Raw genomic sequence first — 14,541 nt, forward strand, 5'->3', positions numbered from 1 at the left:
CCGCCAGCTCTGCAGTGAAAACACTGCAGCCAACTGGCAAGGAGTGCTGCTCAATACATCCTCCACGAACATATGCAAAGCCTACGTGACCATAAGCCATTGAGCCGTTGGTGTAAACTGCTTCAGAGCCCCGGAACACATTAAGAAAGTGACAGCGGAGAGCGCCGGGGTTAGCGGAGTCCTTAGGGCCACGCAAAAGGTCCAGACGAAGCTGCGGCCGAGGCGTACACCATGGAGGTGTACATGGACAAACTGCAAATAGAGGTAAAGGGAAGGACTCCAGTTCAGAGAGAAGGGACCACATGCAAACCACAATTGTTAGCCCAGATCTAGGCTGCCGATGTCGGAGATGGACTGCCACAGGCGGGAAAAGGAGACGGTAATTCGGATGCTCAGGGGAACTATGAATGTGTGCTTCGTAACTGATGAGCAGTTGCACACATCTGATCTGCAGAGGAGGGACACCAGCCTTAACCAGTACGCTGGTGACCTAACTCGTCCTAAAAGCTCCTGTCGCTAATCAAACTCCACAGTGGTGCGTGGCGTCGCGTAAATGCAATGCTGAATGTGCTGCTGAACCATAAATCACACTCCCATAGTCAAATTGGGATTGGACAAGGGCTCTGTAGAGCTGCAGCAGCGTACAGTGATCTACACCTCAATTGGTGGTGTTCAAGCAACGGAGGACATTGAGGTGCTGCCAGCACTTCTGCTTACTCCGACAAAGGTGAGGGAGATAAGTCAATCGAGTGTCAAAAACCAGTCCTAGGAACTGATATGTCTCCAATACAGTGAGTGGATTGTCATTAAGGTAAAGTGCGTGTTCCGGATGAACGGTACGGTGCCAACAGAAGTGCATGACATACGACTTGGCGGCTGAAAACTGGAGGCCGTGGGCTAGAGCCCATGACTGCGCCTTGTGGATGGCTCACTGGAGGCGCTGCTCAGCAACAACAGTACTGGAGCAGCAGTACGAAATGCAGAAGTTGTCTGCATACAGAAAAGGTGAGACAGAGGGCCCGACAGCTGCTGCTAGACCGTTAATGGCCACTAAAAATAGAGAGACACTCAATACAGAGCCCTGCAGGACTCCGTTCTCCTGGATATGGATGGAACTATGGGAGTCACCAACTTGGACACGGGAAGTATGGAGCAACAGGAAGTTTTGGATAAAAATCTGGAGTGATCCCTGGAGACCCCACACGTATAATGTGGCAAGGATATGATGTCACCAAGTCATGTCGTATGTCAAAAAAGATGGCAATCAGGTGTTACTGTCTGGAAAAGGCTGTTCAGATGGCAGACTTGAGGGAAACAAGCTTATCAGTGGTAGAGTGACCCTGGCAGAAGCCACCCTGACATGGAGCCAGCAAGCCACATGACTCCAGGACCCAACCACCGACATACCATACATTCCAGCAGCTTACAAAGAATGTTGGTGACATTGATGGGCCGATAGTTATCCACATCAAGCAGGTTTTTACCGGGTTTGAGCACCAGAATGATGGTGCTCTCCCGCCATTGCGACGGAAAGACGGCTTCACAACAGAGCCAGTTGAAGATGACGAGAAGATGTTGCTTGTAGTCAGATGAAAGATGTTTAATCATCTGGCTGTGGATGCAATCAGGCCCAGGAGCTATGTTGGGGCAATGTGCAAGGGCACTGAGGAGCTCCCACTCTGTAAATGGGGCATTATAGGATTCACTGCAGAGTGTAGTGAATGAGAGGACATTCCCTTCCAGCCACCATTTGAGTGTGCGAAAGGCTGGGGGGTAATTCTCCAATGCAAAGGCTCAAGCAAAGTGCTCGGCAGTCGCGTTTGCATCGGTACATAACTCGCCATTTCTGGTAACACTGGGGACAGCTGTTGGGGCCTGGTACAAGAAAAGACGTTTGATCTTTGCCCAGACTTGGAAAGGTGACGTGTGGCACCCAATGGTGGAGACGTATCTCTCCCAAAGCTCCTTCTTCCATTGTTTGATAAGGTATCGAACGTGGTTACGGAGCCGTTTAAAGGCTATGAGGTGCTCCAGGGAAGAGTGCCACTTATGCCACTGTAGAGCTCGCCAATGCTCCTTAATTGCTTCAGCGACTACCAGCGACCAAGGGACTGCCTTACGCATCAGGCACCCTAATGAGCAAAGGATTGCGTTTTCTGCCGCAGAAACAATTGTGCTAGTCACCTGCTCAACCATCACATTGATGTTAGCGTGTCGGGGAGATTCAGCGATGACAGCAGAGGTGAAGTTCCCCAGTCCACCTAGTTCAAAGCCCATTTGGGAAGGCGTCCATGTACCTGACGCTGGGGCAGTGACAGGAAGATGAGGAAGTGGTCACTACCACACAGGTCGTCATGTACTCTCCAGTGGATAGATGGGAGAAGCCAATAAGCATGGTACCACCCCACAAGGGGTTATGGGCATTAAAATCTCCCAGAAGTAGGAAAGGTTTAGGGAGTTGATCAATCAGTGCAGATAATACATTGAGGGGTACTGCACCATCTGGAGGAAGATATACATTGCAGGCAGCTATTTCCTGCATCATCCTTATTCTGACAGCCACAGCTTCAAGAGTGGTTTGAAGGGGCGCAGGTTCACTACAGACCGAGTTTAGGACATAAACGCAAACTCCACCTGACACTCGATTATAGTCGCTACGGTTTCTCTAATATCCCTTATAGCCACGGAGGGCAGGGTTCCGCATTGTTTGGAACCAGGTTTCCTGGAGGGCAATGCAGACAGCAGGTGCAAAGATTAGCAGTTGCCATAGCTCAGCCAGGCGGTGGAAAAAAACTGCTGCAATTCCACTGGAGGATGACATCGTGAGACTGGGAAGGCATGGAACATTCAATGAGACAGTTTATGCCTGCTGCCACCAATTTATTGCCCGAGGAGTCTATACCCATTGTGTCCGAGGGTCTGGCGAGATTTAGGTCCTCAGCGGACGCCAAAATCTCCACACCATCCTCAGTCGCAGAGCTTGTAGGTAGCAGTGGTGTGGGTGCCACTGCGATTTCCTTGATCTTAGGAGTTTTCTTTTTGGATTTCTCTCACTGCTCCTTGGGTTTACCTGTCTGGGAGGACTACACTGGATCCGTCTCCAGGACTGAGAATGAACGTGAAGCCCTATGACCAGCTACTTTTGGGCTCTTCAGCCACTGGCGGGCGTCGTCTTTCCCACTAGAAGAAACCTGGGAAGGGAGTGACCCAAGGGACCCCTTCCCTGTGAGAGAAGCCGAGGAAGACTTACGCTTCTCCGCCTTAGAAGTGGGGACGGACGTCTCCGATGGTTGGGGGGGGGGGGGGGGGGGGTTCCCAAAGTAGGTGGCGCAGAAGCAACAGGGAGGGAAATGCCGCCCCCACCCACCATCAAGGGGGCAGGTGTAGTCTTCTGGCTCAGAGAGGTGACCGGGGTTGGGGGAGCTAATGGTGCCAGAACTGTTGTAGCGGTGGCGTAAGATGATGTCATACACACACTGTGCAGGCGTTCAAATTTTCTCTTAGCCTCAGTGTAGGTCAGTCTGTCAAGGGTCTTGTACTCCATGATTTTCCTTTCTTTCTGGAGAATCCTGCAGTCAGGTGAGCAAGGCGAACCGTGCTCTCCACAGTTGACATAAATGGGAGGCGGGGCACATGGAGTACTGGGATGAGATGGGATCCGCAATCTCGGCATGTGACGCTGGAAGTACAGCGGGAAGACATATGGCCCAATTTCCAGCACTTAAAGTACCACATCAGGGGAGGAATATAGGGCTTTACATCACACCGGTAGACCATCACCTTGACCTTCTCAGGCAATGTAACACCCTCAAAGTCCAATATGAGGGCATTGATGGCAACCTGATTATCCTTCGGACCCCGGTGGACATGCCGGACAAAATGTACACCTCGCCGCTCTAAATTGGCATGCAACTCATCATCGGACTGCAAGAGATCTCTGCGAAATATGATACCCTGGACCATATTTAAGCTCTTATGGGATGTGATGGTTACAGAAGCATCCACAAGCGAGAAACTCCCGTGACTGGGCAGAGGATGCTGTTTTGATCAAGATTGACCCAAATCTCACTTTGGACAAGCCCTCCACCTCCCCAAACTTGTCATCTAAATGCTCAACAAAAAACTGAGGCTTCATCGTCATGAAAGATTTCCCATCGGCTATCAAACATACAAGGTACTGGGGCGAATAATATCCGCTGCCATCCTTAGCCTGACGTTCCTCCCATGGTGTGGCCAGGGAGGGGAACGATTTGGGGTCGTACTTCTGTGTGTTTAATTGAGCTCATGAACACTTAGAGACTGTTGGTGTTTCACCACCAGCAAGAGATGATGGACTACACTTCACTTCATTGCATGTCATCTACCCTGATGCCACCCACTTCTACTAGGGGCGCTCCCCACAGGCACCACCCAGCTGCAGCAAAGGCCACCTGGCAGGATGGCCATTGCCGAGAGTCCCAATGCCCCAGGGGGAGGGCATCTACCCCTTGGCATACGTGGGGAGTTAACGGCGCAGTCATCAGCAGAGCCTGTGTGGTCAGGGGACTACAACCAACAGGGAACATGGCGGCCCCACCACAACGGACTGGCTACTGTGCTGGATATCAGGTGCAAAGAAGTCCATATTCATTGTTGATGTAGAAATCGCCACTGCATAGTGCATGGTGGAAAATGCACCCAGGAAGGTGTCCTCGCCCAAGAGATGGAGAATTGGCAGGACTCCAATGCGACGATGAGCATGTGGGCTAAAGATCTCAATGCACGATTGACACGATGCACCTTGTAAGGCGCCCTTCCCCAATTGGCTCGCTCTTCAGAAAAATTTTGAAGAATGGAGGTCAGACCCTACAGGGAACCATCACATAAAAACCAAAATGTGTGAAACTCCTTTTAGTCGCCTCGTATGACAGGCGTGAATACCTCAGGCCTATTCTAACCCCTGGACCCGCAGGGGAATAGTACATCTGAACCATATTGTATCAAATTTACTATGAAAGTAGTAGACACATAAGTTACAAACAATCATGATGGAATTAGTTAATTTCTTTTGCAACACGAGTAACAAAATTAGGCATTTGCATTTCCTGGATGGAGACTGGTGTAAATGCGTTCACTGTCATAGTATGTTATTGAATTGTTAATGCTCTATCCAGCCTCCGTTATTCCTAATTACCAGAAAAATTCTCTTCAGCACTGATTTTGTTAGGGTTTTTAGTTCTTTTGGTGAAATTGTCACCCAGTCTTCTCCTATCACACTTTTCAGCTCACGTGCAGCCTCATACTGCCTTCCACTGTGATAAACATGACTTGCAAGTATTCCCCAATGGTTTTTCACAGGGTTCATATCCACACTACATGCAGGCCATGGCAAGAAATTGGTATCTTTATCTTCAAACCACTTTTGGTTGTAGCAGAAACACGCACAAATGCATTATCTTTTTGAAAAATTAGAATTTCGTTCCCTCGGTCCTCATACATTGTAATAAATTCTGTCTCTAGCATCACAGTGTACATGTTAGAACTCATTCTAGTGTTCAGCCAAGCAATGCATTATTTACCTTTAATGAAGAAGGCTGCCCAAAACTTAACACTCCTACCACCAACATTTCTCCTCATTCTTACCTGCTACACTGTTCTCATATCATGCCAATAATACTGCAATCCATGCAGCCTATCTAAATTAAGCTGCTTCTCATCACTTTACATCACCTTATCCCATTCTGAAGTCCATGATGTATGTTTTTCAGCACACTCCGATCTAGCATATTTTTGCTACGGTGTTACAGCAAGCTACTGCAGTAGTTTCTTGAATGTAAGATGTTTGTCGTTCGACAAAATTTGTCATATACACCTGACAGTTACTGACAACCATAGATCAGTAACAAATTGAGAAGAATAACAGTTTGTGGGGCTCTTGCTTTAGGCAAAAGGGACCGTTCTGATGCCTCAACTAATTTTCTACTTAACCTGTATCTTACATTCTGTCTATACCACACGTCTTATCTAACCAAATTATCAATTATTCTACTTGAACAGTTCAACTTCTTAGCAATATGGAGATTAGGGAATCCCATTTCCTTGTATATGCTGATTTTTGCTTTTTCATCTCAAGCTGTTTTCCACATGGCACTTTTACAACCATGGTTTATGTGCATTACACACACTGTCACTAATGGTACCTGTTTCCTATCAGCAGTAGAGGCACATATGCACACATTAAACCACACAAAGCCAACTGCCTTTATATATATTAAGTTCCACCCTCTACCACTTTAATCGTTCATATCTTGTCATACACTGTATTACAGACATGAAATGTGATGCCATTTCACTGCATTTGTCAGTATACTGGACCTCATACTATTGTGTATACACTGTGCACAACTATTCCTGGCAACACTCAATTTTCCTACAAATATCCATGCATTTATACTGATTTTTTGCATTGTTTTCCTTGCACACATAAGCATGCTCAAATGTCACCAATGAATCTTCCAGTTCCAAAGCATGACACATGAGTGGGCACAGCAGTTGATTTTTTGGTGAATGAAAGAGTGTAAAAACAGAGACATTACATGAAATTGATTCACAAATCTTCTACTTGGCTAAAATGTACTACAGTGCTACAAAAATATTAATTTTCTATTTTTCTTACCATTAGTCAGTTTCCTCACAATACTCTCCCCAGGTGTTTCTACGTGGACTTCTCCTTTTTCACTGCGCTTTTTCCTTTTGGGTGTTTCGACATTCTCCAGCAACATTGAATACTGAACAGCACAGTTCTTCTGAGAGAACCAATCAGGAGGTCTGTTCGGCTCACCAAACATACGCAGTGAACGACTAACAGACATCCTGAAGTTGCAAAAACACAATAGCATCATTACAGAGAAATGTGGTGTCGTCAAACATTCATTCAGCAAAAAAAATTTATGTCTGCAACATTTAATATTTCTTATTTCCAAATCAACTGTCCAGGCTAACAAAAGTTTCAACTCTCAAAGACATGTGATTTCAAAGTTTACCAGATTCTTATACATTAGTATAACACCGACATGCTTCTGCACACTACTTAATCTCTAAAGTAAGGCAAGTGATGAAATAACTGATCACCAAAACAGTTGTTCTGTGGTCTATTAACATGTGGTGTCACCGCCAGACACCACACTTGCTAGGTGGTAGCCTTTAAATCGGCCGCGGTCCGGTAGTATACGTCGGACCCGCGTGTCGTCACTATCAGTGATTGCAGACCGAGCGCCGCCACACGGCAGGTCTACAGAGACGTCCTAGCACTCGCCCCAGTTGTACAGCCGACTTTGCTAGGGATGGTTCACTGACAAATTACGCTCTCATTTGCCGAGACGATAGTTAGCATAGCCTTCAGCTACGTCATTTGCTACGACCTAGCAAGGCGCCATTATCAATTGCTATTTATCTTGTGATGCATGTACCATCAGACCGATGTTCACCAATTATGGATTAAAGTTAAGTATCCCATCAGCTACATACTTTTCTTGCTATTATAACTCCTTTAACTGTTCCAGACCTCACGCCAGCCTGCGTGAGCTTAAACGCGTGCCTTTTGGCTTCCTCTCATAGTGACTTGGCTGTCTTGCCAAGTCACAACATAACTTTTTCAACTTTTCTTCAAACAGCAAGTAATTTATAGGCACTGCATTGCACTGAACAGGTATTTGAATGTTGTGCAGGGGCAGTTGAATTTAGTGAAACTAAACTTCTAATTGTTGTTTACAGATCCCCTAACTTTGACTTCAGAGAGGGGGTTCTTGGTTCACTTTACAGGAAGTACCGAAAGTTAGTTATATGTAGTGACTTCAATATTAATTTTGTATGCAACTGCGCAAGAAAAGTGATGTTGGAAGATCTCCTAAACTCATATGATCAGATGCACACTTTCTCTCTCTCTCTCTCTCTCTCTCTCTCTCTCTCTCTCTCTCTCTCTCTCTCTCTTTTTTTGGAAGGGCAAGTTCCCATCTTCTGAGTTCTGATAGGATGGTGTCAGTGGGAAGTGTCCACATAACCCGAACGGTGTAACACTGTGCCAAGACGTGCTGGCCGTGCACCAAGGCATGTTTAGCCACAGGGTGATCCTCATTACCAACAAACACTGCCTGCCTGTGTCCGTTCATGCGAATGGACAGTTTGTTGCTGGTCATTCCCACATAGAAGGCTTCACAGTGTAGGCATGTCAGTTGGTAAATCATGTCGGTGCTTTCAAACGTGGTTCTGCCTTTGATCGTGTACACCTTCCGGGTTACCGGACTGGAGTAGGTGGTGGTGGGAGGGTGCATGGGACAGGTCTTACACCGGGGGTGGTTACAAGGGTAGGAGCCAGAGGGTAGGGAAGGTGGTTTGGGGATTTCATAGGGATGAACCAAGAGGTTAGCGAAGGTTAGGTGGACGGCAGAAAGACACTCTTGGTGGAGTGGGGAGGATTTCATGAAGGATGGATCTCATTTCAGGGCAGGATTTGAGGAAGTCGTATCCCTGCTGGAGAGCTACATTCAGAGTGTGATCCAGTCCTGGAAGGTATCCTGTCACAAGTGGGGCACTTTTGGGGTTGTTCTGTGGGAGGTTCTGGGTTTGAGGGGATGTGGAAGTGGCTCTAGCTATTTGCTTCTGTACCAGGTCGGGAGGGTAGTTGCGGGATGCGAAAGCTGTTTTCAGTTTATTGGTGTAATGGTTTAGGGATTCAGGACTGGAGCAGATTCGTTTGCCACGAAGACCTAAGCTGTAGGGAAGGGACCGTTTGATATGGAATGGGTGGCAGCTGTCATAATGGACGTACTGTTGCTTGTTAGTGGGTTTGATGTGGATGGATGTGTGAAGCTGGCCATTGAACAGATGGAGGTCAACGCTGAGGAACGTGGCATGGGATTTGGAGTAGGACCAGGTGAATCTGATGGAACCAAAGGAGTTGAGGTTGGAGAGGAAATTCTGGAGTTCTTCTTTACTGTGAGTCCAGATCACGAAGATGTCATCAATAAATCTGTACCAAACTTTGAGTTGGCAGGTTTGGGTAACCAAGAAGGCTTCCTCTAAGCAACCTACAAATAGGTTGGCGTACGAGGAGGCCATCCTGGTACCCATGGCTGTTCCCTTTAATTGTTGGTATGTCTGGCCTTCAAAAGTGAAGAAGTTGTGGATTAGGGTGAAGCTGGCTAAGGTAATGAGAAAAGAGGTTTTAGGTAGGGTGGCAGGTGATAGGCGTGAAAGGAAGTGCTCCATCACAGCAAGGCCCTGGACGTGCGGGATATTTGTGTATAAGGAAGGGGCATCGATGGTTACAAGGATGGTTTCCGGGGATAACAGATTGGGTAAGGATTCCAGGTGTTCAAGAAAGTGGTTGGTGTCTTTGATGAAGGATGGGAGACTGGATGTAATGGGTCGAAGGTGTTGATCTACGTAGGCAGAGATATGTTCTGTGTGGGCTTGGTAACCAGCTACAATGGGCTGGCCGGGATGTTTGGGTTTGTGAATTTTAGGAAGTAAGTAGAAGGTAGGGGTGCGAGGTGTCAGTGGGGTCAGGAGGTTGATGGAGTCAGGTGCAACGTTTTGTAGGGGGCCCAAGGTTCTGAGGATTCCTTGAAGCTCCGCCTGGACATCAGGAATGGGATTACCTTGGCAAACTTTGTATGTAGTGTTGTCTGAATGTTGACGCAGTCCCTCAGCCACATACTCCCGACGATCAAGTACCACGGTCGTGGAACCCTTGTCAGCCGGAAGAATGATGATGGATCGGTCAGCCTTCAGATCACGGATAGCCTGGGCTTCAGGTGTGGTGATGTTGGGAGTAGGATTAAGGTTTTTCAAGACAGATTGAGAGGCAAGGCTGGAAGTGAGAAATTCCTGGAAGGTTTGGAGAGGGTGGTTTTGAGGAAGAGGAGGTGGGTCCCGCTGTGACGGAGGACGGAACTGTTCCAGGCAGGGTTCAATTTGGGTAGTGTCTTGGGGAGTTTGATCATTAGGAGTAGGATTAGGATTATTTTTCTTCGTGGCAAAGTGATATTTCCAGCAGAGACTGCTAGTGTAGGACAATAAATCTTTGACGAGGGCTGTTTGGTTGAATCTGGGAGTAGGGCTGAAGGTGAGGCCTTTGGATAGGACAGAGGTTTCGGATAGGGAGAGAGGTTTGGAGGAAAGGTTAACTACTGAATTGTGGTGTTGTGGTTCCAGATTGTGTTGATTAGAATTTTGAGGTTTTGGGGAGAGTGGAGCTGGAAGTGGGAAATTGAGTAGATGGGAGAGAGTGGGTCTGTGTGCAATGAGAGGAGGTTGAGGTTTGTTGGAAAGGTTGTGGAGGGTGAGTGAGTTGCCTTTCCGGAGGTGGGAAACCAGGAGATTGGATAGTTTTTTGAGGTGGAGGGTGGCATGCTGTTCTAATTTGTGGATGGCCTGTAGGAGGATGCTCTGAACAGCCGGTGTGGATGTGGGAGAGGAAAGATTGAGGACTTTTATTAAGGATACGAGTTGCCGGGTATGTTCATTGGCTGAGTTGACGTGTAGGTGAAGGATTAGGTGGGTGAGGGCTATGGATTGTTCAGTTTGGAACTGGTATAGGAACTCATGGTAAGAAGGGTTACAGCCAGAGATGGGAACTTTAAGTGTGAGGCCTTTGGGGGGTAATGCCAAATGTCAGACAATCTTGAGTAAATAAAATATGACAGCTGCCACCCAGTCCATATCAAACGGTCCCTTCCCTACAGCTTAGGTCTTTGTGGCAAACGAATCTGCTCCACTCCTGAATCCCTGAACCATTACACCAATAAATTGAAAACAGCTTTTGCATCCCGCAACTACCCTCCCGATCTGGTACTGAAGCAAAAAGCTAGAGCCACTTCCTCATCCCCTCAAACCCAGAACCTCCCACAGAACAACCCCAAAAGTGTCCCACTTGTGACAGGATACTTTCCAGGACTGGATCATACTCTGAATGTAGCTCTCCAACAGGGATACGACTTCCTCAAATCCTGCCCTGAAATGAGATCCATCCTTCATGAAATCCTCCCCACTCCACCAAGAGTGTCTTTCCGCCGTCCACCTAACATTCGTAACCTCTTGGTTCATCCCTATGAAATCCCCAAACCACCTTCCCTACCCTCTGGCTCCTACCCTTGCAACCGACCCCGGTGTAAGACCTGTCCCATGCACCCTCCCACCACCACCTACTCCAGTCCGGTAACCCGGAAGGTGTACACGACCAAAGGCAGAGCCACGTGTGAAAGCACCGACACGATTTACCAACTGACATGCCTACACTGTGAAGCCTTCTATGTGGGAATGACCAGCAACAAACTGTCCATTCGCATGAACGGACACAGGCATACAGTGTTTGTTGGTAATGAGGATCACCCTGTGGCTAAACATGCCTTAGTGCACGGCCAGCACATCTTGGCACAGTGTTACACCGTCCGGGTTATCTGGACACTTCCCACTGGCACCATCCTATCAGGACTCCGGAGATGGGAACTTGCCCTTCCATATATTCTCTCTTCCCGTTACCCACCAGGCCTCAACCTCCGCTAAATTCAAGTTGGCGCCGCATGTACCTCACCTGTTATTCAACAACATCTTTGCCTCTGTACTTCCGCCTCGACTGACATCTTTGCCCAACCTCTTTGCATTTACACATGTCTACTTGTGTCTGTATACGTGCCGATGGGTGTGTGTGTGTGTGTGTGTGTGTGTGTGTGTGTGTGTGTGTGTGTGTGCGCGCGCGCGCGCGCGCGCGCGCGAGTTTATACCTGTCCTTCCCCCCCATACGAAGCCCACACCTACTACAGTAGTACAAGTTTATATGCCAACTAGCTCTGCAGATGACGAAGAAATTGAAGAAATGTATGATGAAATAAAAGAAATTATTCAGATAGTGAAGGGAGACGAAAATTTAATAGTCATGGGTGACTGGAATTCGAGTGTAGGAAAAGGGAGAGAAGGAAACGTAGTAGGTGAATATGGATTGGGGCTAAGAAATGAAAGAGGAAGCCGCCTGGTAGAATTTTGCACAGAGCACAACTTAATCATAGCTAACACGTGGTTTAAGAATCATGATAGAAGGTTGTATACATGGAAGAACCCTGGAGATACTAAAAGGTATCAGATAGATTATATAATGGTAAGACAGAGATTTAGGAACCAGGTTTTAAATTGTAGGTCATTTCCAGGGGCAGATGCGGACTCTGATCACAATCTATTGGTTACGAACTGTAGATTAAAACTGAAGAAACTGCAAAAAGGAGGGAATTTAAGGAGATGGGACCTGGATAAATTGAAAGAACCAGAGGTTGTACAGAGTTTCAGGGAGAGCATAATGGAACAATTGACAGGAATGGGGGAAAGAAATACAGTAGAAGAAGAATGGGTAGCTTTGAGGGATGAAGTAGTGAAGGCAGCAGAGGATCAAGTAGGTAAAAAGACGAGGGCTAGTAGGAATCCTTGGGTAACAGAAAAAATATTGAATTTAATTGATGAAAGGAGGAAATATAAAAATGCAGTAAATGAAGCAGGCAAAAAGGAATACAAACGTCTCAAAAATGAGATCGACAGGAAGTGCAAAATGGCTAAGCAGGGATGGCTAGAGGACAAATGAAAGGATGTAGAGGCTTATCTCACTAGGGGTAAGATAGATACTGCCTACAGGAAAATTAAAGAGACCTTTGGAGATAAGAGAACCACTTGTATGAACATCAAGAGCTCAGATGGAAACCCAGTTCTAAGCAAAGAAGGGAAAGCAGAAAGGTGGAAGGAGTATATAGAGGGTCTGTACAAGGGCGATGTACTTGAGGACAATATTATGGAAATGAAAGAGGATGTAGGTGAAGATGAAATGGGAGATACGATACTGCGTGAAGAGTTTGACAGAGCACTGAAAGACCTGAGTCGAAACAAGGCCCCCGGAGTAGACAACATTCCATTGGAACTACTGACGGCCTTGGGAGAGCCAGTCCTGACAAAACTCTACCATCTGGTGAGCAAGATGTATGAAACAGGCGAAATACCCTCACACTTCAAGAAGAATATAATAATTCCAATCCCAAAGAAAGCAGGTGTTGACAGATGTGAAAATTACCGAACAATCAGTATAATAAGCCACAGCTGCAAAATACTAACACGAGTTCTTTACAGACGAATGGAAAAACTAGTAGAAGCCGACCTCGGGGAAGATCAGTTTGAATTCCGTAGAAATACTGGAACACGTGAGGCAATACTGACCTTACGACTTATCTTAGAAGAAAGATTAAGGAAATGCAAACCTACGTATCTAGCATTTGTAGACTTAGAGAAAGCTTTTGACAATGTTGACTGGAATACTCTCTTTCAAATTCTAAAGGTGGCAGGGGTAAAATACAGGAAGCGAAAGGCTATTTACAATTTGTACAGAAACCAGATGGCAGTTACAAGAGTCGAGGGACATGAAAGGGAAGCAGTGGTTGGGAAGGGAGTAAGACAGGGTTGTAGCCTCTCCCCGATGTTATTCAATCTGTATATTGAGCAAGCAGTAAAGGAAACAAAAGAAAAATTCGGAGTAGGTATTAAAATCCATGGGGAACAAATAAAAACTTTGAGGTTCGCCGATGACATTGTAATTCTGTCAGAAACAGCAAAGGACTTGGAAGAGCAGTTGAACGGAATGGATGGTGTCTTGAAGGGAGGATATAAGATGAACATCAACAAAAGCAAAAAGAGGATAATGGAATGTAGTCGAATTAAGTCGGGTGATGTTGAGGGTATTAGATTAAGAAATGAGACACTTAAAGTAGTAAAGGAGTTTTGCTATTTGGGGAGCAAAATAACTGATGATGGTCGAAGTAGAGAGGATATAAAATGTAGACTGGCAATGGCAAGGAAAGCATTTCTGAAGAAGAGAAATTTGTTAACATCGAGTATAGATTTAAGTGTCAGGAAGTCATTTCTGAAAGTATTTGTATGGAGTGTAGGCATGTATGGAAGTGAAACATGGACAGTAAATAGTTTGGACAAGAAGAGAATAGAAGCTTTCGAAATGTGGTGCTACAGAAGAATGCTGAAGATTAGATGGGTAGATCACATAACTAATGAGGAAGTATTGAATAGGATTGCAGAGAAGAGATGTCTGTGGCACAACTTGACCAGAAGAAGGGATCGGTTGGTAGGACATGTTCTGAGGCATCAAGGGATCACCAATTTAGTATTGGAGGGCAGCGTGGAGGGTAAAAATCGTAGGGGGAGACCAAGAGATGAATACACTAAGCAGATTCAGAAGGATGTAAGTTGCAGTAGGTACTGGGAGATGAAGAAGCTTGCACAGGATACAGTAGCATGGAGAGCTGCATCAAACCAGTCTCAGGACTGAAGACCACAACAACAAACAATGCAGAAGTTACCGTCACTGAGTGACAGGTGAAGGACACAAGATGACTGACAGAATTTGTGTTTGGTGTGCTGTAAGTACAGAAAAATGTAAATTATAGTTAAAAAGAAAAAAAATCCTGTTATGTTTTAATACAATAATCCTGCAATTTTCAGATGTATATTAGCAGTATG

The 14,541-nt window shown here is 46.2% G+C and overlaps 1 protein-coding gene across 4 annotated transcripts in view; it reads right to left on the reverse strand.

The window, feature by feature from the left end:
* The window catches only part of LOC126473427 (bromodomain-containing protein 8), a 270,271-nt gene that overhangs the window by 233,502 nt on the left and 22,228 nt on the right, over positions 1 to 14,541 (reverse strand). For all 4 annotated transcript variants that reach the window (XM_050100466.1, XM_050100467.1, XM_050100465.1 and 1 more), the window contains exon 3: positions 6,656 to 6,852. In XM_050100466.1, the coding sequence (XP_049956423.1) occupies positions 6,656 to 6,852 (197 nt within the window). The remainder of the gene's footprint in view (positions 1 to 6,655; positions 6,853 to 14,541) is intronic.

The sequence above is a fragment of the Schistocerca serialis genome, chromosome 4 (genome assembly GCF_023864345.2).
Source record: "Schistocerca serialis cubense isolate TAMUIC-IGC-003099 chromosome 4, iqSchSeri2.2, whole genome shotgun sequence".
NCBI classification, from domain to species: domain Eukaryota; kingdom Metazoa; phylum Arthropoda; class Insecta; order Orthoptera; family Acrididae; genus Schistocerca; species Schistocerca serialis.